This window comes from Stegodyphus dumicola, chromosome 7, assembly GCF_044657685.1.
Source record: "Stegodyphus dumicola isolate Sdum_Otavi_A_Nest chromosome 7, ASM4465768v1".
NCBI lineage: Eukaryota > Metazoa > Arthropoda > Arachnida > Araneae > Eresidae > Stegodyphus > Stegodyphus dumicola.
Genome location: NC_140774.1, coordinates 3,797,796 through 3,823,653, shown reverse-complemented (window position 1 = coordinate 3,823,653; position 25,858 = coordinate 3,797,796). Strand labels below are relative to the sequence as shown.

The 25,858-nt window shown below is 30.7% G+C and overlaps 1 protein-coding gene across 5 annotated transcripts in view; it reads left to right on the top strand.

Annotated features, from left to right (window-relative positions):
- nbs (nibrin) overlaps window positions 1-25,858 on the top strand; it is a 92,715-nt gene that overhangs the window by 8,740 nt on the left and 58,117 nt on the right. For 2 of the 5 annotated variants that reach the window (XM_085819821.1, XM_085819823.1), the window contains exons 2-5: window positions 9,630-9,766; window positions 18,012-18,157; window positions 23,664-23,823; window positions 24,385-24,488. In XM_085819821.1, the coding sequence (XP_085675947.1) occupies window positions 9,630-9,766; window positions 18,012-18,157; window positions 23,664-23,823; window positions 24,385-24,488 (547 nt within the window). Of the gene's footprint in view, window positions 1-9,627; window positions 9,767-18,011; window positions 18,158-23,663; window positions 23,824-24,384; window positions 24,489-25,858 lie in introns of those variants that run through there. The other 3 variants (XM_085819822.1, XM_085819825.1, XM_085819826.1) reach the window with 3 other exon arrangements.

Sequence of the window (25,858 nt, the reverse complement as noted above, 5' to 3'; positions counted from 1 at the left end):
GTAACCAAAAAAGTCTCTTTCTTTTCTCGGAAAATTCTGCCGAAAACCCATTGCTGTGGTAGTACACGCCCAGTGTTATTTTTTCTTTTTACAAATAAACTTTCGTCTATTTCCACAATAAGTACTTCGCTGCCTATTTGCTTTCTTTCTTTTTCATCCATTTCAATGGCACATATCTCCCGCATGTAATTATTTTAATCTATAACAGTTTTATCGGCAAACTGCTATAATTACGTATAACACGTAGGGTTGCCATAAGTAGGGTCGCCAAATCTGGCGATTTATGCGAATTTTGGCCTGGTTGTGTTAATACGTAAGTACCGTATTTTGTATTAATCTTCATTGTGTGTTGTGTGAAAGAGTGTTGATTAATTTTTGGATCGCATGACGCTATCTAAAGTGAATTCTAAATTTTTAATGCGTTTATCTGATAATTTAAAAGAATTGGTTGAATGGTGTACGAGTGTAGGATTAATTGCGGATAAGTATGAATGTCCAACATGTGGGAATGAAATGAGATTGTGTGAAAGGAAGGATATTACAGATAAGTTTGAATGGCAGTGCAAGAAATCTGGTGAAAATGGACATTTTGTGATCCGCCATGCACTCAAGATTCTGTAGATTAGGTTAGTATTTTTAATCATTTGAGGATATTATTTTTATGCATTGTTCTAAATGTAAGGAGTAAATAAATTAATATGGTATTATTAGAAAATTGTTATTAGCAATGATTTAGTTTAAAGTAATTAGGATTGTAAGCTAATTTTTATTAATTTAATGTGCTTATTTATATTTTAAGTAGTGTTTTTTAATTTAATTATATTTTAATTAAATGATAGTTATTTTGTGAATGATATGTTTGTAGCAATTTGGTATAAGTTTCAGTGGAAGTAAATGTGCATGGCAATAATTTAAGTATTTGACACTAAGTATTTGTAACCATTTTTAATGTTTTGTTATAGATTCGTTGGTGACGTTTATAATAGATAATTTAGAGGTAAAAGTTTTTGGATATTTTATTTATTTTATACGTGGAAATGTTCATCCTTGGAAAGGGTATATACTTTTTCGCGATCAGGTAATTTTTCATGTATGTACTTTTTACTGAGTTTAAAGATTCACAAAATTTTCCTGCATTTTCGTGCAATTTTTTTTAATTTATGAGAAAATAACAGTGTAGATGGATAAAGTTAAGAGTGTGTGCAATGCCATTTTTGTGCAATTCTGGGATGTTTTTTTAAGTAAAAATAAGTCGACGTGTACATGGTTACTGTGTATGTGCAATCTGAAAAACGCGGCAAGGAGTTTGCGATTTTGCACTTTTTCCCAATTTTGCAGTTAATATTTGTCATTATTAAGCAGTTTTGTTCCATGAAATTTCTAGCATAAGTGTAATTCGGCTAGCAGATTGTTGGAAAAAGTGTTGAGTAAATAAAAAGAAAAGAAACATGTCTTTACTTCGTAAAGACAAAATAGTGGCAAAAAAAAAAAAAAAAAAAGGTTGCTGTAGCAGAGTTGGTCGCCAAATTTTCGCCAAAAAATCGCCAAGTTACCATAATCCAAAGATTAACCGAAAGGGCATTTACAGTTCAGAGGGTTATAAAGATATATTCTGAGTAGTCTACTTATTAAAGTTTCCAAACAGATGAAAATTACAATGAGTGAATTATATACTTCTCTTTCTTCATGTCTTACTTTAAATATTCATTGGTTGCATAAAATGCACCTATTTAACTCTTTCACATCGATGTCACCCTAAACGCCCGAGCATTCAGACATCGGCAGGTTGCCCGAACGCCTGAATTTCCGGCCTAATGCTTTTCCCTATCATGTTACTGCATTGCTCATTACTTTCAGGAGTTGTTAAATAACATGTTGATTGTTCTTTTCAAGCAACTAAACGTGGTTCTGTTATTTTAATGCACCTTCTTTTTCCTTTGCGCCCACCAGCGGCCGAGCAGTAAAGTAGCTGAACACTGGTAGTTCAGTCCGACGTTCGAATCCCGCGAACGGGCTGGCTGCATGGGCGTTTTCGTGGTTTTCCCCATGTGGAACATGTATACGAGCCAGTTTCCCTTAGAAAGTCCTCCACGAAGGCATCCCTTCCCTTAGGCAGATAGCCCTTAAGAGGCTTTGCCATAATCACACACACACACACACTTTTTCCTTTGCTGTCAGTGTTTAGCGATTGATGCCCAAAGTTGCAATCCCGTCCCAAGGGGGAACTTCTCATAGGGTGAAAGTGTCCAAGAAAGAAGTTGTCGCTTTACTTAAGTAGGTTATTGTTAGCATTGTAATATTCAATTTTTCATGGGAGGCCAAAAAGTTTTCCCACAGAAATTTGTATACATGGGCATTTTCGATGTTTGAGGAAAAGAGATTTGGTCCTCTCTCGATGCGAAAGAGTTAAAGTTGTCTGATTTCAAAATGTGTTATTATGGCTGTTGTATTATTTTTAAATAGAGAAAATGGGAAAAAGTTTCATATAAGAAATTAGCAACCTTTTTTTTTTTTTTTTTTTTTTTTTTTTGCATGAACTAGATTTCTTTGTAACAAAAATTTATCTCATTAAGTTAATGATGTGAATTCCAATCCCATTTCTTCCCAACATGTCTTTTACGATTCATGACTATTTTTCTGTACTAATGAATAAGCACATTTTTGTATTGTTTTGTCCGTTCGTTTCCATATAAAATGATTGTTGCTTCTTTTCCCTTTTTGAAAAAAAAAAAAAAAAAAAAAATTTTGCTCCTGAAGAAAAGGCATATAGTGTCAGATCTTTTTCTCATTCAATAAAATATTCTAAATCAATGTCAATTTAGGGTTGTCTTTTTGCCTAATTTTAAACTGGGAGTTATTTTGCCATAAATTTGAAAAACTTCAAATGAGGACACTGTAATTCTCCAAAAATCGTTTTTTTCTTTGTTTCATTTTTTCACAGTTTTTTAACATTAATATAATTGTGTTGTAAAAGTATATTTATGGGAACACCTTGGCGAAACGTGGAAATTTTTGGCGGTATCCATGTACACATCGACCTATTTTAACTTTAAAAAAAATCCCAGAATTGTACAAACTTGGCATTGTGCACTCCCTTGACTTTATCCATGTCCACATTGACCTATTTTCATTTAAAACATCGGAAAATTGCACACTCTCTTGACTTTGTCTATGTACACGTCGATCTATATTCACTTAAAAAGTCAAAAGAGCAGCCAACAAAAAATATATAATCCCAATTAACTACATTTTAAATCAAAAAATGAAATAACATAAAAAAAGGAAATTAATCTTTGCACTACGCAAAGGAAATATCCACTTACTTATTTACAAATTAACACATCTTCAGTCAAATAAAATTCTTTAACAGCATCTAAAAACTTCCTAAAATTATCTGAACTACAATCTGTATACTGGCATCGTCACATAAATTCACAAAATAAGAGTAAAAAATATCCTCTGTAGCGCCGTAGCATCCGACGATACGCATTTCCCTCCCACAAATAGGACACTTAATAATGTCCTACAAACAGGACACTTAAGTAAACCTTCATTTACACACCAGTCAAGTAATGCTCTTTTCCCCTTTCTTTCCAAATCGTACAGAAACTTCAAATTAATCTTGCCACGTTTAGCCATTTCACCGATTAAACCAGAAAACAAGCAATGTACTTCCTAAACACACATGACAAACCCTTACAAATTCACCGCAATCATGCAGCTGATTATGTCATAATAGGGTTTCCATAACATTCAACTATTAAGGCTACGATAAATGAAACAACAACTTGGCAATAAATGAAACAACAACTGCGTGATAATATAAAGGGTACCCTTCTCTCTACTCTAACCAATCGTGTATTTGAATTGATAATTTTGTGCTGATGAATAATGCATTGTTTAAAATGCTTTTTTTATTTTACTTTTTAACTTAATGCCCTGACCAATGGTTATACCCTCTAAAAAGATAAGGCTTATCATCTTTTAAATACATCATTCTTTTGAAAAAAACAGAAGTTGGGCCATGGGTTCTCAGTTCCTCGCATCCTGCAATTTTGAGTATTTACAAAACCTTGCAAATGGAAATGGGTCTCATCAGACCATAGAATCTTCCATCGCCATCCATTGTCCACTTCCATCTGGGCAAGAAATCATAGTGCACATGAGTGACGTGTTTCCAGCAGGTAGCAACTGCTGCACATGAGTTATCTTGTACAGATAACAGTGCAAGATGTTCTGTGGGACTTTATGCACTGTGTTGATAGGCATATCCAACATTCGGCGAGCTCCCCATGCACTGCTGATTCCTGCATCACTGTTCTTATAATGCTGTGGCCACATCTTCCACTGCCGCTGCCGAAACTGGTTTTTATCCTTTAGCTCATTTCACATCAAATGAATCGTTCTCCTTGAATTTATCTCTCATTTTTTTCCACAGGCCATGTGTGGCCATTAAGCCAGATTTTATGCCTTTTTAATGTCCATAACTTCCTGATAGCTGTTAATGCAAAGTCACCATTCTGACAGAAAAGCTTCACAAGTAGAGCATGATCCTTCTTTGTCAGACTTATGATGAAGCACTCAGCCAAAGCGGTATGTGTCCCGCTTAGTCATGGACCTTATAAGAGATAGACTAACCCAGTGGGCGGGGAGCGCGTCACCGACATGTCGGCAAGAAAGAGTAGGAACGATCTGGTTTACTTTAACACTCAAACCTATGGACGTTTTAACACGTTTGTATCACATTACTCTTTTTAATTATTAAATGTGATACGTTGTATAGTGATAAGATTATAAAAGCCATAGTGTTTTCCAAATATGATTTAATATATCTCATTAACATTTTGAAGACGGGATGGCCATTATAGTGGCCATAGAGTCCTCTCTTTGAAAAGACGGGGTTGTCCACTTTAGAGGCCATGTCTTTTTTCCCCATTTTCCAGGCTGAAAAGTGGGGTGAAATGTCAAATTTGACGTCCATAGGGTTTTAACCACTTATCTCTTTCAAAGATCTTCCTTTTGCGACATAGATGCACCCCTCTGAGAATCTATTAAACAAACACAAGAATCTTTGTTGCAAATAGGAGGGGATTTCTTAAAGGAGGAAAGCATTTGGTTCAAGATTCCCCATCCTTTGGTAGCTTTTACTGCTACCAAAGCCCCGACCTCAAAAGGTTAAAGCACTTTTTACTGCATTTCGTGCATTTTTTCACTCGTAATTCTTGTACAAACATATTTACTTTGGTAAAACGGTAAAAATCCTAAGCACAAAATTTATGAACTTAATTTTGCGTAAAAATAAAGTAAAGATTGATAGTATGCGATGCTTTGAAATATATAAGGTAAAATTAAACAAGATCTCATCATTTTTTAAAATTTAATGAACATTTTCAGGCAGTGATTTCCAAACTATAATAACATTACAAAACGACCATACTTATTTAATTACATAATCATTAAATTATTAACATTAAAGTGGATCAGTTACTAATAATTCATAAAATTCGAAGCATAAAAATTTCCGAGCGTAATGAAGGGGGAAAAAAAATAAAATCTAGAAGCACTCTTTTTTTAAAGTTTTGTGTGTTACCTATTTTTATTTAATATCATGTTCTTCTCCCGTAAATCGCATACATTTGAAAACAGCATATCTTTAGAATTTCCGCACTGGAGATAAAACTGTTAATTTCCGTACAGTGCTCACTCTGATCTCTTGAGTTTTTTAATCAAAAATTCGTTAAAGTTTTACAAAATATGAAATAGATTAAAACAAATTCGAAATCAAAATGCCCATGTTCGGGTGGAGGATTACATTATTCAAAATTTGAGGGATTCTAGATACTGTTGTGTTTGTCACAGTGCAAGAAGCAAAGATATATTCATGCAAAATCTTCATTATTTAATTTCTTTACATGTAATACAGGGCGATAATATTTGGTAACAACAATTTGCAAGGAGACATGGACACTTATAGTAAAACAGCACAAAATGCTGCTTCGAAACTAACAGCCTTTCTAGGCCACCTCAGCTTTGGGCTAATAAATTAAATTAACAGTAAATAAAATAATAATAATAATAATAATAATAATAATAATAAATCTTATGCAGAACTAAAAATAAATTAAAAAAAATAATCACTATAAAATACAAGCAAAATTAATTAATGCGGTTAAATACAATTTTAATATTAGAATTAAATGTATAAATATTAAGGAGTCAAAAGTGTTTATCACTATGATGTCTTATGAAATATAATTGAAATAAAATTTCTTTATAGAAATTGTGCTATAATACTCATCTATAATTTTAAAAAAGCAGTACAATTTAGAATTTTAAACAAAACTTTCAAAAATTTGTTTTTAAATATTTTAGTACTTTTTACTTATTTACACCAATAAAAAGCATAAAAATTGCAAGAGAAAATTGCTTGTTTAAAATTTTCTATTACTTCAGATTTAAAATATTATTTTCTAAAAGTAGTAGTTACAAATTTCCTTACATCATAGGAAAAGCTATTATGCTATAAATATGCTAAATTTTTAAAAATCAATCTCAGTTTCAAAAATAAAAAATATGGAGAAATTCTAATTTGTGAAATGAGGCGCTACAACCAGCTTTTTCTTGACAATTATACATGCTGCAATAGCCAACCAATGTTAAATTTCTGCAAGTCGTCCCTACTCCTCCGTATGTGATCAAAGTGATAGCCGGCGATACCTTAGACCAGGGAGAAAACCCGTTAATATTATCTTTGAAAGTATAATAATTTTAAGGAATTATGGTACTATTCCGTTTTGAGGACCCTAAAAAATCGGCAAACTATCGTTGATGCCAGTACTGCCAAAAATAATTGCAGCAACCCTAACACAAGAAAGGGGTAAAAGTATAGTTTAGGGTCCCCGTTTGGCGATTTTTGGCGGTACATAAATACCGATTTTGTGCAATTCTTTGACTCGTTATTTTGGCTTGCGAAGTGGAGATTTTTGCGCCAAAAATTGCCGCTACACAAAGCCAAAATAACAAGACAAACAATTGTACAAAATCGGTATCCATGTACACATTGACTTATTTTCACTTAAAGAAAACCCCCCAAATTGCACAAAAATGGCATTGTGCTCTCCTTTGACTTTATCCATGTACACGTCGACATATTTTCACTTAAAAAAAATATCCCCAAATTGCACAAAAATGGCATTGCGCACTCTTTTAACTTTATCCATGTACACATCGACCTATTTTCACTTAAAAAAAAATCCCAGAATTTCACAAACTTGCATTGCGCACTCCCTTTACTTTGTCCGCATACACATCGATATATTTTCACTTAAAAAGTCAAAGGAGCTCCAAATTCTACAATATAGGCAACCAAAAATACATAATCTCAATAAAATACATTTTAAACCAAACAATAAAATAACATAAAAAATGAAAAACATGTTATACATTTAAGCACTACCAAAAACAAATATTCACTTACCATGATTTTTGAGTTCGCTTCGTACACCCAGAGCCACGTAAAAATCAAAATATCAATCATACTCAAATGACTTTTTTCAAACCAGGTACTCTTTCTGATCGAACGCTTCACATAGTGACCATCTGAACCTTTCTTCCTACAAACCCATTCAAATCCATCTAAACGGTTTTTATGCTCGACTAGACGCATATCCTTCCTACATACAGGACACTTATAATGGCTACTAAGTAAACCTTCATTTACAGACCAGTCAATTAAAGCTCTTTTTTCCTTTCGCTCCAAATTGTACAGAAACTTCAAATTAATCAAATAATTCTCCCATTCTACCGTCTAAAGAATTAAACCAACACACACCACAAAAGCGCTTACAAAACATTCCATGATTCAAAATTTCCCAAAATCATGCACCGAATTATGTCACAATAGGGTTTCCATAATATTCAACTACTTAGGCTACCATAAATGAAACAACAACTTGGCGATAAATCAAACAACAACTTCACCATAATACAAGGGGTACCTTAAAGTCTACTATACCCCAAGAATGGATATATAATAGTAAACAACTATCGAAGATTATTGTTTTAATTTAGATAAAAGGTTAATTTCATATAATACCTTTTTATTAATATAATTTATATGAAAAAGGATAAACATAACTGAATAGGAGCATAAGAGTAAATAACTATGTCAGATCATTATTATAATTTATATAAAAAAAGGCTAAACATAACTGAGTAGCTACCGAGTTATAACTAAAGCATTATTTCATCTTGTTGGTTGTTCAAACATAATTTTCTATAATGAATGATGCCTTTTCTTTGAAAAAATTCTATTGCAGACTTTTCGTCACTAGGCAATTCCAAAATTGTTAAATCCACAGCGTTATCAAAAAAGGATTTAAAAATTAAAATAGTATTTCAATGGTGTCTTAAGAAATATAGAACTATCTAAACTTACGCAATTTGAAATCGGCGTGTACACTAGATTTGGCGCTTTTGCACATGCATTTTTGCTGCAGTTTTTTTACTGTTCTCAAAACGGAATAGTTCCAGAATGGTTAATATTATTAAGTGTAATATTTAATAATTTTAGGGCTTTTACTGTAATAGGACAACCTAAAGATAAAAAGTTTTCTCTAAGCATAAAAAAATAGATCTCGGAGGTTAATTATTTTGATAAATAAAGAATTAAAATAAAATGACACACTTGAAACTCTCTTTATTGGACTTTAATTATGAAATGTACAAAAATTTTATTAATTTTGGGAACAAGAACACTAACAACACATGCAATAAGAGCCGCATGTGTAATTCATTTGGTGACCATTTGGCAGTATCCGACATCTCCACTTGAATTCATGTAAATGATAATCAGATAATGTTTGTTCACTAAAAATATCAAGCTGATGCATATATCTTTCTAGAGAATAGATAAAACATGTAACTTTCTAACATTTGATTTTATAACATTTGATCCATTTATTATTATTATTTTTGGTAATTTTTGAATTACCAAATTGAAAAGAATAATAAATAGACCCATTAAATTTTTGGTTAATCTTTGGATCATGGTAACTTGGCGATTTTTTGGCGAAAATTTGGCGACCAACCCTGCTACAGCAACCTACTAGTTTTGTTTTGGATGCCATTTTGTTTTCACGAAGTAAAGGCACTTCCCCCCCCTCAACATTTTTTTCCAACAATCTGTTAGCCGAATGCTAGAACTTTTATGGAACAAAAGTGCTTCATCATAACAAAGATCAGGTGCGAAATTGGGAGAAGCAGAATCGCTCACTGCTTGCCGGGGTTTTAATAATTGTACATACACGGTATCCATGTACACGTCGACCTATTTTCACTTAAAAAAAAATCCCAGAATTGCACAAAATTGGCATTGCGCACACTCTTGACTTTATCCATGTACACTGCTAAAGTCCTAGCTAGTAACCTTTGTCGCCTTACCAAAATGTCGCCAAGCTACCTATATTCCAAAGATTAGCCAAATTTTTATTTTGAATGACAAATAGTAATTATTTTTATTTTGTTTTACATGGTTTGAATATTTCAGTTTATGCAACTGATTATGCTTTTTTTATTAATTCTTTTATGCCTTTAAATTTAATTACCATATTTGTTATAATTAATTTCAGAACATGTAGAGTATCATATTTTTGTTGGTGAGGATTGTGTTGTTGGTCGGAAAGATGCAACGCTGCTACTTGCAAGTGATCCTTCTGTTAGTCGTAAGCATGCTGTGTTATATGTTAAACACCCAGAAGAAAACCTGGTAAATATTGTCTTTGTTAAAAGTTTACAATTGGGTGCCCCTTGTTTTTTGGCGATTATTTTTTGATGCTAAGAATGGTGCCATGAAGGCACAATTTCTAGATGGCCACTACACAAAACCAAGCTTATGTGAGTCAAAGAATTGCTTGGTGTCCGTGTACACATCGATATATTTTCACTTAAAAAAAAAAAAAAAAAATCAGAGAATTGCACAATCTAGGCATCGTGCACGGTCTTTAACTTTGTTCATGTACACATCGATCGTATTTTCACTTAACCTTTTAACTGTCATGCCCGAAATAATCTCGATCACAGCGCTGGTATTCCAAAATGTCATATTAATGCCGAATATTACTCAGGCTAATTTTTTTTGAGTGCATCATATTGTTATACTCGAATATATATTGTGAGAAGTTTATTTCGGCTTCAGTTCAACAGATGGCAGCATTTTACTGAAGGTTTCAAAGTATAGAGGTTAAAGTTCAAAGTGCGAGGCATTTTTTTTTATTTTTTGACTGCAAGGCAAACATTTTATGTTTGAAATAAAAAAAATTGACAATTTATGCACCCAAATCATCAAAATAACTTGACAGTTAAAAGGTTAAAAAAATTCAAGAAGCTAAAACAAAGTTAAAACTATCATGGTAACCAGAAATAGGCTTTCATCGCCAAAACTGAACAAAATTTGTCACTAATCGAAGAGGCACCCAATTCTACACTAGAGCCCTATCTTTTCCCCCTTAAGGGCTTTATCAGTGCTTGAGAATTGTTCTGTTATTTAAATTTTAGTTTTTAAGTAGTTACAGAATGTATAAAATTTATGTATTGAACTAACAATCTGCATATTGTATGCTGCTTCCCTTCCCCCTCTTGCTCACTATTTTGTCAGTATTGCTGGATTCAATATTTTGTCAAATTCATATGAGATGCTAATTTAGGCTTTAAAAATGTCTCATCAATTTATCTGTTATGACTGAAATCTTTCTGTTATTGATCTTCAATAAAGTAATAATAATATAGTTTTTATGAATTTTTTATTGATTACTATGAAATGGCTATGATATCTAATTTGAGTACTTTTAAATAACAAAATTATAAATTTTAAAAAGTAAAAAGGAAAATGAAGATTAAAAAAAAAAAAAAAAAAAAAAACATTAAATAAAGTTGAAAAAATTATTTCAGATGCTGCATAGCATCATAATGCATCAATACAAAATACATACAACTCAAAACTGTATTATGAAAAATACATAAAAATCACTTTGACAACAAAACTGTTAAAAAGTGCGAAAGTAAATGTAGACCCTTTATTGTTAATTAGAAATAGGATCTTCCCTTTATGCAAATTGCAGTATAATTTTTTTATCTAAGTTAGATTATGTAAAATAACTATTCCATAAGAACTCAATAATGATCTTACTAATACTCTTTAAAATTGATCGGAATATTTAATACAGTCAAAAGTCGTTAATCCGGACTCGTCAGGACTTCGGCGATTCCGGATTATCAATTTTTCCACATTATAGATCATCAGTTTAAAGCTGGTAAGGTGGCATGCAGAAATTAAAAAATTAAAAATATGAAACCTTAATTTATGAAATAAAGAACAATTATGATCTAAAGGGTGTCAAAATTTACAAAAAAGCTTAATATTTATTTGTTTACTTTATTAAACATTTCTTTCAAGGTAAGTTGTTTAAGTTGCTTCGTTTTATGTGATAATACTTTCTCTTTAATTCTATAAACAGACATAATTTCTATAATTGCTGTGTCGAGAATACCGACTAATTTGTCAATCGAAATTTTTTCGTTTTCAATAACCTCTGTGTCACTTTCTTCATAATCGGAAGTGAATTATAATGATGAGGAAGTTGATTTAAATCATATCAAAGATGGAGTACATTGAGATGAAATACTGCATTTAGTAAGGAATTATAAGCCAAATAAAATAAAAATATCTACTGGATAGTGCTGACAGATCAACTTCCAATTCATTGCGCGCCGCAGCGTCCCCACCGCCGCAGAGCAGCGTGAAATTGATATAACAGATTTCGGAATGGTTAGAAAAACAAAGGATATGCCTTTATCCATTTTTTGCAGCAATTCCACTTTTTGTTTAATGGACTTATTAACATATTTTCGCTTTGCAGATCCTTTACATATTAGTAAATATATATCGGAAATTCTATTTGACGTAATTGAAAGTTCAAGCTTACTTTTATAAAATTGCTCTAACAGTCTGCAAAAAATAATAAGCCGGATCCAATTCAAAGATTAAGGAACAACACAATCTGCAACATTAACTGAATTAGATAATTTTAGTATAGCTTATACCATCCGTTATACATTAAACGCGCATGCGTAAACGTATTATGCACATGCGCACACTCATATTCGCTGCCGTAAAGGTCTTACACGCATGCGTAAACGCCGATGTGCATGCGTCAACGCGATGCATGCGCAGAAAGTTTGTAGCTTTGAGGTCCGAATTATAGATCATTCCGGATTATGGGTTTCCGAATTAACGACTTTTGACTGTATTCTTTTATGTGTAAATACATATAGAATCAGCTGTTAAACCTAACCTTATAATTAAAGACGACACAGCCAAATAGCTGTCGTGTTCTCCACTTTAGGTGCAATATTTTTGTGGTGAAATTTTGAAGCATAAACCACTAGCTTTCTGGTGTAAAGCTCATTTTTATGAAGTCTTTCATATACAATTTACTGCATTATTAAAATTCTAATGGTAACTGAAAGCTCTGACTTCAACTGCTAGCAGTCGAGATATTGCTGTGATGAGTGCAGTTATGAAATTAAAATGTAGTTATTGAATTGTTTTCCATTCTAATAACAGTTTCAGAGTTTTTAATATGTTCCTAAAGACAGAGGCTATCTTGAGAAATTCATTCATCTTGTCTCTTGCATAATTATTCTCAACCTTATTTTTAAATGTCAGATATTTCTCTTGATTAAAAATTTTTCCAAATTATACTTAAAAAACCGTTAAACGGGCACCATAAAAAACTGTTTTGTCTCAGTAAGAGCTGAGCTCAAACCTGAACTGTAAAAATTAGAGAAGTACGTTTCATGCAAAGCACATGCTTTGTTTTTAAATAATGCCATGCTGTTATTTGCATCTCAGAACTTTTGAATTGGATTGAAATAATGATAAGATTTGGCTTTTGCTCATGTATTAAAAAAGATATGAAATTCATTGGTTATTTCATAAAATATCAATGATGTTGTAAGGTATTCCTCCCACCTTCTTAGCATGCCTTTGTATTGTAGTGGTCAGCACACTCGGTTCGTATTTGAGAGGTCCGTGGTTCAATTCCGACGAGGGCATTGCTCATTTTTCATCTCTCCTGCTTCCAAATGCCTAATGTTTCTATGAGGTAAAGATAATTTTCAGTATCAGTGTAATAATTTGGCCATGGTCTCTGCTGAAAAAGAAACAAAAAAATTTTTTAATTATATATATAGAAAATATTAATTTACAATCATAAAAATCTTTATTCCCTCTTTTTGCTCGAAGTGAAAAAAATGTTGAGGCATTTTTATAGCAATAGCACTGCCTAAATGTCAAAATGCTTTGTCACTCTTCTGTATGTGTTGTATTTTGCAATTTAACTTCGCCAGTCTTAATATTCAGAGATGCACTGAAATGTTTACATCTTTAATTCATGATATTTGTTATTCTATTGTCTGCAAACTGCAAATACTTAAAATTCCAGAAATCTTGAGAAGTTCTTAGTGATAAAGCAGAGATGTGAGACTCTTGGATCTCATTGCTTCACAATATAAGTGTAATATTTTGAAAAGAAGAAAATGCAACTAATTTTCACTAATTAGTTACAATTAATTAAGTATGATTTACTTACACGTACTATTGTGTGAAATGTTGTTTTACAGTAATGCAGTGTTACTTAGTGATTAAGAAAGTATATACTGTCCATGCTCTTTGCCTTTGTCATATTACACCTGTGTATAATATAAATTAAGTGTAGTTGTGCAAGCTGAAGAAATGCTTACTTAAGTGAGAATTTACCTGTATATGACATTTGAAAAAATAATCATTTATATATTTAAAAAAAATTATCTGTGTTTAAGTTTCTTATTTCAACTTGTTTACTTTACAAATTCAAACTTTCAAACTGGGCAGCAGTAGTTCAAAGGCTACTGGAAAAAGAGATTGAAGCTATTTGTATCATTTGAAAATGATACTTGAAAGTGATTTTACAACTGAAGATGATATTCGTGATGACGTTCTTTTAGCTCTGACAGATCAGAAGGCTGGGATCAGGCAAAAATTAAGGATTGTGTTGAGCTTCAAGAACTCATAAAGCAGTTTAATATGAAAAATGAAACCATCTATATAGGTTTGAAAAGACATGGAAGCTGTCTGACTAGTTATTTGTTTATCTTCTTACTTCATCAGAAAATAAAAGCATTTATGAACTGCATATTGATATGCAATAAAAAATGGATGTCAAAAGATTCATGTATGAAACCATCATAAAACTCAGTGTTCACCAACAAAATGTTTGTCTGATGGATCACTACTAGGACTATTTTGAATTTCTATAAAATGAAAAAACAATAATATCTGCATTCAGTAGTAAACATAATTACATTGGGATTCATTTGCACTGGTATAGAAACAGGCAGTATTAATTAACACTAAGAAGGTTTCTTTCATCAGATCTATATATCCAGCTACACATGGCAGAAGGAATGAAAAAGTGTTATGAGATTTGGTTGGAAGTAAGTTTCTGTTCAGTCCTCGTATTCTTCAGACATTGTGCCATTAAAATTATCATTTTTTTCTGTCAGCATACAACTTATAAAAAATTTAAGATTCCAAAAATCAAGATATCAAAATTAAGTTAATGGGGGGTGGGAATTCTGTAAAAAGAAAAAAAGAACTGAAGAGGAAACTAAGTCACCGGGGGGGGAGTAATAGAAGCTGAAGGGAACTAACTATTTAATGATGCACCCTCTGATCTAACTCTGTCACTTTTGATGAAAACAGGGCAAATTTTCATGAATTGGCTTATTTAGATCCATTTCTGTATTTTAAATTACTAACATTTACATTAGCTTTTAAATTTTTCAAAGCCTATTTATTTTTCTCTGAGGAGGGAAACAATTTTTAACTTTTATTATATAGTAGTAAAATTATTCAGGAATTGCTAAAAAAATTTATCTTACACAAATTATGATTGTAGACTGCAGCCCTATTTTGGTGGAAGAGTTTAATAGCATACTTTTTCTCATTTGGCAATTGCTTAGTTATAAAGGCCATCTTCATTCTTTTGTACAAAAACAGCAATGAGTCAAAATCTTGCATGCAAAATTTTCTAGTATGATTAGGCATATTTTGGTTGCTGCCCATTAACAGAATAGTATCTATTAAAGTATAAGCAAAATTTAATTAGGAATTGAACTAGAGCTCGATTCCTAGAACTTGCAGGCAATCTATTCTTGGCAGCGCATTTTTTACCATCTACTATTGGCCAGATAAGTCTTGACATATTTATGCAACTATCCTGTGCAATATTGTTTAGTCCAATTCTGTTGTTTGACTAATGCAGGTGCATTTTTGCAGCTATGGAACATGTGAAGAGCAATCACTTTCTTTCTGTGAAAAAAGGGTGTGAAAACTTCAGAAAATGTTCAACATCAACAAAGAGTATTTATTCTGTTCCCATGTTTGAATGGGTGTGGTGGCCTTTTATGAGGTATTCAGTCTAAGAATTTAACCGTGCCCTAAATAAGTGGATTGAGGAGATAAATAAAAAGTTCTTTAAAAAGGTTTAAAAAAATTAGTTTTTTGTTGGGATAACTATGTTCAATTAAATTGAGATTATGTTGAAAAACTACATTGTAATGTTCATAAAAATTTATGAAATAATAAAAAAAAAAAATATACATTTCCTAGAACTTTGGAAATATCTCTCATATGCAAAACTGTAATTTTAAGATATAAATTGTTAACTATTTTGATTCTTTCAGTTGTTAACCTTTATTTAATTCTGCTTTTATTTTGTGTTTGGGTAGCTACATTATAAATGGCTTATAGACAGAAGGGCTTTGTACTAGGCTATTGCAATTATGATACTGATTTGTATGTGCAATATATAGAGAATAAGTGTGAAGGTGATTGCAATTACATTGACTACTAATAATCTAATAGTATGACAAAATGGTACAGAGTGCAAACAGAAGAGAAGCATGCCAATGTTTTATATATAAAACATTTTTTAAACACTCTGTGCAAAATGTTTTATATGTGGTACAGAGTGTTCTGTTTTTCATGTAAAAAAGAGAAACTTTTCAAGCATTTGTAAAATCAAATAGATTTAGAACTCTGCTGCATTTAGAGTAACACAATATTTTAGTGTAATATGTATTTATATATCTATTAGTGATTTCACTGCTGCAATGACAATGATTTGACTCAATTTTTATCATTTTTACAATACAGTACAAAGTCTGTAATTTGGACGTCCATAATCCGGAATGACCTATAATCCGGACCTCAAAGCTACAAACTTTATGCGCATGCGTAAACGCATAATGCCTTTACGCATGTGCGTTTATTGTATAATGGACAGTATAAGCTAGGCTAAAATTATCTAATTATCTCAGTTATTGTTGCAGATTGTGCTGTTCCTTAATCTTCTAATTTGATCCGGTTTATTATTTTTTGCTGACTGTTAGAACAATTTTATAAAAATTAAGCTTGAACTTTCGATTATGTCAAAAAGCGTTTCCAATTCTGGAGCTACCAAAGGATCTACAAAGCGAAAGCATGTTTCGATGTCCATTAGCCTTTTGAAGACGGGATGGCCATTATAGGTAGCCATAGAGTCCTCTCTTTGAAAAGACGGGGTTGTCCACTTTAGTGGCCATGTCTTTTCCCCCCATTTTCCAGGCTGAAAAGTGGGTGAAATGTCAAATTTGACGTCCCTAAGGTTTTAACCACTTATCTCTTTCAAAGGTCTTCCTTTTGCGACATAGATGCATCCCTCTGAGAATCCATTAAACTACACACAAGAATCTTTGTTGCAAATAGGAGGTGATTTCTTAAAGGGGGGAAAGCATTTGGTTCAAGATTCCCCATCCTTTGGTAGCTTTTACTGCTACCAAAGCCCCAGCCTCAAAAGGTTAAACAAGAAGTGGTGTGGTGTAGTGGCCGAAACCGCTATGCTAACCCTGGGTTGTGACATCAGGTTGAAAACAAAACACAGCATAATAAAATTTATTGAATGCTAAAAAAAAATGGCTACATACAATTCTGCAGAGAAAAACCTATCTATCACCAAAAATCAAATTCTATACATTTTACGTGCGAGAGCAATTCGTGGCTCTCGAGCTTGCGTTTTTAACATTGCCAACGATTTAATTTTAATAAAGATTATTTTAATAACTATTGAAAACGTATTTGTAAGTTAAAAAATAATAATTTTCAGCTTATTCTCACGAGACATCCTTGTCCATATAAATCTTCAGTCTCTTCTTCTTTTATGTAACCTTATCACAGTGGAATTGCTGCAAAAATTGAATAAGGGCCTATCTGTCTCAAAATTATGCAGGAAGTATTGCATTGCAAAGTCCACTATATATGACACAAGAAAAAGGAACTTTTTGAATTTTTTGTGGAAGCTTCTTAAATAGCTTACATTGAAAGAAATGTTTAATAAAGTAAGCAAATAAATCTTAAGCTTTTTTTTTTGTAAATTTTGATACTCTTTAAATCATAATTGTTCTTTATTTCATAAATTACGATTTCATATTTTTAATTGTATAATTTCTGCATGTCATCTTACCAGATTTAAATTGATGATCTATAATTCAGAAAATCTCTTAATCCGGAATCGCTGAAGTCCCGATGAGTCCAGATTATGGACTTTGTACTGTATTCTCTGACATATAACTATTGTGGAAATTTTATTTTAATTGTATAAAAGTATCAAAACTTCACTGTAAAAGTTTGCGAGTATCAGATAATAATGTAGATATACAGCAAATTATCGGTTTTTAGTGTTCTATTTTAATATGTATAATTATTTGTACAATTAAAATTATTCTTTAAATTTCTCAGAAAGTTAGTGACAGATGTAAATATTCGATCATATTCTGATGGAAGTACAATTTTGTACTTAAAATAGATTAACTTTTTGTTGTTACAGCTAACATAATATACTGCACACTATTTAATATCCCCCCTTTTTTAATAGAAGGATCCCACAAAGAAACCTTCCTTGTTTTTGAGAGATGAAGGATCAAAGTATGGAACTTTTAAAAATGGTGCCAGATTAACAACAGAAGTTGACCTTGAAGATGGTGATATTGTAAAATTTGGCCAATTTGAAAGTGAATTCAGGTGAAAACACTTTTTCCTGCAATATAAATTATGTGGAATTTGCATTTCACATTTCTGTGGTTAAAGTGTTTTGATTTTAGAATAATTTATGAGAAGCCATTTTTGTGTTAATATTTGTTTGTGTTTAACAGGCATGCCCAACCTTTTCCGTGTGTTAACCTTTTTTAAAAGAATGATTTTCTTCATTGACCCCTTACTAGTATACAGAATGCAACGTAATTATAATACAAATAATTGCATATGAGTAACTTAAAGATAACAATTGGGTAGAAAATACAAAGAAAAGTTTTAAAAAAAACAGTGGTTTATTAGAGTTTACAAGTTCTTGTCTTCTGCAGCAGCTTTGATGAGAATGTTGATTTGTCTCGTTTCTGCATTAAGGAGAAACAAAAATGTATGGTTACCATTTTATGCATGTGTATGCACATTTAAAAATCTAATGATTTTTCGTTCATGGTCGTAGTTCCCATTCCTTCAACAAGTAAAAATTTTTGTTTTTAAAATATAGCAATTTTTCAATGATTACCAATCTGTGTATTTCTTCTATGTTGTTTAATTTTAAAACATAATGTTTTTTTGGGGGTGGGCATGCATACTCATAGTTTACATTTCTGTGGCTAATGAAAGTTTTTGCTTTTAAATTATAATGGTTTTTCATTTAAAATACTTATCATGCTTACTGTTTTCAATCTACTATCAACTGAAAAGGAAACTAGCTTTTTTTACAATTTGTGAAAATGGATATTATGTGGAATTATATGTTGGAAAAGAAACCCATTTGGTGATAAAATGTCAGCAGCTATACTGCAGAGATCAATGAAAGGACAAAGCACAGAGATACAGCTCACCATCACCTTAAATCTATTTAGCAGGGATCATGTTCAGATACCAAGTTAGCGGTGAGATTGTGTTTGAAGCATAATTAGCAGAAATTTTTAAACTATGGTTACAAGAAAGAGTCTCTAAAAAATAAATTTTCCAGTATGTATGTTACTTTTTCAATAAATTGCTAACAAAATTGTAAACTATAGTAAATTAAATACTTTTAAATTTTTAATTTCATTCCAAAATAACAAGTATAATGAGTATTTTGCAATGAAGGACTGCTATATTGACAGAGTGCAAGTATGTTTGTTTCTCACACATGCACAAATCAGTAACGATTTGTTTCTTGCCAATGCTGAAACATGCCAAGTAAGCATTCTTGCCAAGGCTGCTGCAGAAAACAAGGACCAGTTTATGTCATTTAAGAAGGAGGAAGTGTTAATGTTGGTTTGATAACATCTTTTATTTTCTCTTGTCTGACTTTTAAATCCCAAAACTTAATGTACACATGTGTTTTCAGTAAGACTTGCCCTTGAATATATTCTTCTTCAATGCAATCAACTCTAGCATCGTAACATTGAGACAAAATGCATCTTGCTTTTGTGGTTGTATGAGTCATGATGATAATGCATTCAAATCTGCAATGTCTTGAAAGCAATTTGGTGAAGTTTTGCATTCTTTGTACTTTTTGGTTGTGTGTGTTTTCTGTTTTTGTGTATGTATTTCCATGTTTTACTTTTTTTGTTACACCTTTTGCATACAAAATTTATGTATTTAAAAAAAAAGTGTTCATTTTTTTAAAATCTGTTTATTAAGTTTTTGAATATTTGTTTCCTTATATATTTATTTTGTATGTATATTTAAACAAATGTTTTAATATATACAGTACAAAGTCTTTAATCCGGACTCATCAGGACTTTGGCGATTCCGGATTAGGGGTTTTTCCAGATTATAGATCAGCAATTTAAATCTGGTAAGATGGCATGCAGAAATTATACAATTAAAAATATGAAACTGTAGTTTATGAAATAAAGAGCAATTATGACCTAAAAGGCATGAAAATTTACAAAAAAAAAAAAAAAAAAAAAAAAAAAAGCTTAATATTTATTTTTTTACTTTATTAAACATTTCTTTTTATGTAAGTTGTTTAAGTTGCTTCGTTTTATGTGCTAATACTGTCTCTTTAATTCTATAAACAGACATCATTACTTGTTCAGTTACACAGTTCAAGCCTTGTAATTGCTGTGCCGAGAATACCGACTAACTTGTCAATCAAAATTTTTTCATTTTCACTAACCTCTCTGTCACTTTCTTCATGCCTTTATCCATTTTTTGCAGCAATTCCACTTTTTGTTTCATTGACATTGAAACATGCTTTCGTTTTGTAGATCCTTTGGCAGCTCCAGAATTAGAAACTCTTTTTGACATAATCAAAAGTTCAAGTTTAATTTTTATAAAATTGCTCTAACAGTCTGCAAAAAATAATAAACCGAATCCAATTAGAAGATTAAGGAACAGCGCAATCTCCAACATTAACTAAATAGATAATTAGATAATTTTAGCCTAGCTTGTACCGTCCATTATACATTAAACGTGCATGCGTAAACGTATTATGCGCATGCATAAACGCATTATGCGTTTACACATGCGCAGAAAGTTTGTAGCTTTGAGGTCCGAATCATAGATCATTCCGGATTATGGATGTTTGGATTAAAGACTTTGTACTGTATTTGAACATAACTTTCTTTCTTATTTTATGATATAGCTTTATGTCAATAAACAACTATCAATTTTACAATAATAATTTTTTTTAATTAATGGTATCTTCATTACGCTGACTAGTTGCCCGTGAATACCATAATGAGTCAATACTAATCCTAATGGAAACGTCTGGTATATAACATTTACATTTATACAACTTTTAGAATAACAAAATTTTAGAGAAAAAATTCATTTAGCATTTTTATTATTACCAGCCATTCCTAATTCCTTCTGATTTTGAGAAAATTTAATTTTAAAAGCTAGCACATGCTCATTGCTGTGGAGGAAGTATTTTATATAAACAGTTTGAGTAACCACATATATTTTTAAATAGTTAGCACCTGGCTTTATTTATTAACTACCAAGCTTTCCTCCTCATACAGATTGGTTCATTTTGAAGTTCATGCAGACCAAAGCTATTTTCTGAGTTGTCATGCTATAGCTGAGTATTTGCAAACATTTATATGAAAGTATGTAATTGTTATAGACATTCTTCATATGGTAAATTAGATTTTCTTGAAGCCTTTTATATTCATTGTTTACCTGCTATAGTTAATATTAATTCTGACCAGTTATTTCCCCAATGCTTTCAAAATTCTAATATCTTAAGCTTTTGTTTTATCTCATTTTTCTGTTTAATTAAATTTTTGAATGATATCTCATTAATATTTTCATTTCATCTCCTCTTTTGATTTCATTATTTATTTAGCTGTTGGCTGTATCCACACTGTAAATGTTTTCTTTAACTCTCTAAGCGGCAAGGCCATAAATATACGGCCTACAATATTTTTTTTTATATCTGTAAGAACGTATATATATGTGCATATTAAAATATGTCAAAGAAATTAAGGCAATATATCAAAAGAAAACAAATCCAGGTATGAAATACTAGGAGAGTTTTTACATTAAAATAAAAAAAAAATTAAAATAAAATAAATTTTTCCTCATAGTAGTTTTGGGAAATTTGTGCTTTCTTAGCGAAAACCTGGCCGCTCAGAGGGTTAAGAGTACAGAATTCTAAATATGTCAGTTGTCCTCAAAATGAATAAAGTTTCATTTAAAATCTATGTCAATTTAAATTGGTTTTATTGCCTAATTTTACATTACACTTATTGATATTGCATATATTATTCAGTTTTTATAATTCTCCATTCTTACTTAATTTTTCCTTTCACACCAAAAATTAAAAAAATTCTTGCAAAAAGAAATGTACATATTAAAATTTTCACCATTAATGCATTTAAAAATATTTTTTTAAACATTATTAACTTGTGCAGTCTTGTTATGTAATTTTGTTTTCAGTTATTAAATTTTCAGATGAAATTATGTTAAAATGTTACTGACAAGGGAAATCAGTGCTGCAGTTTGTGAAATAACTTTTGCTAATATTGCTTGCCTTCTGTTGAGAAATTTAAAACATCTTTCTGTGAAACAAAGCAAACAAAATGCTTAAACCGATTACTGTAAGGAGAATACAGGAATAATGGGAATAAGAAAAAGTTGTTGGTTTAAGGACAGGAAATCACAGAATGAGACATCTGTAACATTATCCAATTTTGTTAAATTATTTCTCTAAATTGTTTAATTTTCTCAAAATTTGCAAAATACTTTCTCAGAATTGTAAAATCTTCTCAAAATATCAGACCTTATGTCAAAAATATCCACTAACAACTCTGCTTATTAACTTTGCATTACTCTTGGTAAAATATTCTATAACAGCGTTTTAATTTGTCACAAATTTTACAGTGTCAAAAACATTTATAACATCTATGTTATATCTGTAACAAAATTTTATCCTTCACAGAAAATCTCAGTAAAATGTAACATTCTGTGCCTTAAGGACTGACAACAGCTTTATTTAATTCCTCTTTGTTGTTGTAAGTTGGCAACCACTTTTAAGATATCTAGCTGTGCCAGTTATTTCTTTTACATCATTCATAAGAAATGTGTTGCATGCTGCTTAAACATTGATATACACAATCTACATGCTCAATACTATATTCAACATTCAGTTAGTTGTTTAGTTTTATTAAACTGATTTTGGTACTTTTCTGTTTTGTCGGCGCAGGTGATAAAGTCATCAATAATGGTGTAACTGATGCCAAACGGAATATCTTCGCTGGTAACCTTTTAAGCTTCATCTTCAAAACAAGTCACAACCATTTTTTTATCAGATTGATTGTTTCTTTCAATACTGGCATACAATTACATAAAATTTTTACCCAGATAGTTCAATTTTATGCCCTAAGGCCATTCGTGGTAATTAAGTCAATAAGGATGCAATCAGACCGCTCACCTGAAGACGAAAATATAGAGAAAGCAAAGTCAATGGTTAAATTCATCAATTCTAACGAGGCTGCACTAGCGAAGTACAGCACTGCAGTTTTACATAATTTCTGAGTAAGCTATTTGTACGAATTGAAATAATTCCTGCATTTAAACTATTCCAAATTAAGATTTAACTTGAAATTAATGTAGATAATTACTAAGATAATTAGATTTTTGTAGCATAGTTTATGTGAGATTAGATCACTTGGGGCCACATGATGTGAACTGGCGAATCAGGGTGCTGAACCATGAAAGCATAGTAAATTCTTAAATTAAAATCTTCTTAAAAAATTATTGTTTTTATTTATTAGCTTTTTAAAAAATTTTAAACTATATTAAAATGTTTATGTCTTCAAAATAAAAAATTCTTAGAACTAACATTTAACATTTTTTATGTGTATACTTGTATACGGTATGTTGTTGCCAATAAAATCTGCTTGGTGAGATTTGTGCCAGTGAAACGGAAAAGTACTCTGATTTTTAATATGTTTTTAAATGTGTATCTCAAAGCTGTAGAATTTCCTTCTCTGCTTAAAAGCTATTATTTTTCCCTGCTATATATAAAAGTTATGTCATAAAATCAACATTGCAGGGTCTGTGCTTTGCCTTTGATAGTTACTACTTCATGCTTAGAGGTTTCTGCTAAAAGAATGTTGAAGATAATTGTTCATAATTTAGGGGGGCATTTTGTACCTGAATGGCAGCCTTCTTGTACACATCTAGTCATGTCTGAAGTTAAAGTAACTGTAAAGGTAGTAATTTCTTTCTTATTTTTTGTCTATCTTAATATCTTCTGAAACTAACATTGGTACGATTAGAGTAATATAAATACTTTTTAAAATTCTGTTAAAATTGTAATTTTCTGGTTTTTGTCTCATAATTTATATATATAAATTATAAATTAAAAAACACAGCAGAAGTACAATATAAAATGGCTTTTTGAACAATCAAGAGTAAACTTATCTGCATGTGAGGTGAGGTAAGATTAGCAGTTTTAAGGCCAAGTATTGTCAGTTAGAAAAGTAAAAAATTTTTAAGTGATCTTTAGATGTAAAAACTGTAAAGTAAAGCAAAATAGTAGCATATTTTGAAATGATGGTGCTATTACTATTCTTCATCTACATTTTTCTTATTTTAATAAAAATATTGATAAAAAAATTCTTCAATTTTATTGTGTTGTAATCTTACTCTTGAGTCTTTGTGAGATAATTATTAATGCTTGAATGATGCAAAACTATTATTGCTGCTTAAAATTTGAGATTTTTTTTTATGTAATGCATGTTTAATATAAGAATATCAACTGTATTTTTAAGGCTCTTTGCTGTTTAGTTTCTGCTAAACCTATTGTTCAACCTGAATATTTTGAAGAACTGAAAAAAAGTTTACATAGCACATCAACTGTCATATCTCCAAATAAGTAAGTATGGAATAAAATTATTTCAGGTATTATGTAGAAATAATTGTCCATTTCTAGTAAATATTAATATTAAACTAAAAGTTGTTACAGAAATATTTTATAATATAAAATAATTAAAGATTCTTTTAGCACCACAGATGCTATTAGTCTCAATCTTCAGTTTTTTCTTGTATCACTTTTCAAATAAAATGTTGTTGCCACCAGATGTTATCACCATGTATTTTATCACAAAGAAATAATATAATATAAAACAAAGTATCACACCACTAAATATTCTATTTGGAATTCAAAAGATATGTTATTTTTTAATATTTTGGGGTTTTGCTGTTGAATATTATGTTGCAAATAGGGGAAACACTGTATTGGGAATTCTAAACAAATGCTGCTTTTAAAAATTTTGTGATTTTGCTATTGAATTGTATGTGGCATAGATGTGAAGAAAATGATATTTAATAGTAAAATTAAAAAGATGAAAGAAAAAAAATGTTAGTAGAAGTGGTAATATTAAGATTGAAAAATAATAATAATAAGATTAAAAAATTGCAATATAAGCAAGAGTGGGGGAAATAATAAATCCTCTAGTGTAATGCTAAAATCTGAATCCTTTAAGTAGATCATTATCATCTTTGCCCCCCCCCCCAAGTTATTACAGCAAAGTATTTATTTATTATTATTCGGTGTTAGTATTATTAGCTCACATTGGTATTAAATTTTATGCCGTCTAAAATCTGTTATTTGAGAAATTAGTAGTTTTAAGTTTTATTGACCATAATGCATTGTAATGTAATTTTTTGTAGCTCAAACTAAATTATATTCAAACTCATTATCAATTCCTAAAATGCATATTAAAATATAAGAGAGACTATGAGCAAGTTCAGTGGTCTGGGTTTTGCATTATCTATTTTTTAATTCATTTATATTGTATTTAGCATTTTAGCTAAGCAATTATTAGTCAAATTTAAGAATATTAACAATGCAGATTAGATTATTCATCCTATTGATAACTTTGAATACTTATAACCACTTGTAGTGAAATTTCAATTATATTCATGTCAAAAATTTTTAAATGTTTAGAGATTTGCTGATGAGCTAATTAGAATTAATTTTAAACATTGAGAAAACCTGACAAAAATACCATATTTACTTTTATATTTTTCTCCTTGGTTTTAACACAAGTTTCTTTAATTCTTTTTTTTTTTTTTTTTTTTTTTTTTTTTTTTTAAGTATTCACAGAAGTTTCCATTTTCTCATGGTGTTCAGAAAGTGGACTCTCCTAAAATTTCAAATGGATTCATCCACATAGTGATTGTTTTTGTTTCATTAATTGATTTGCTAGGTGATTTTGACTGATGAGGGTCTGACTTGAAGCA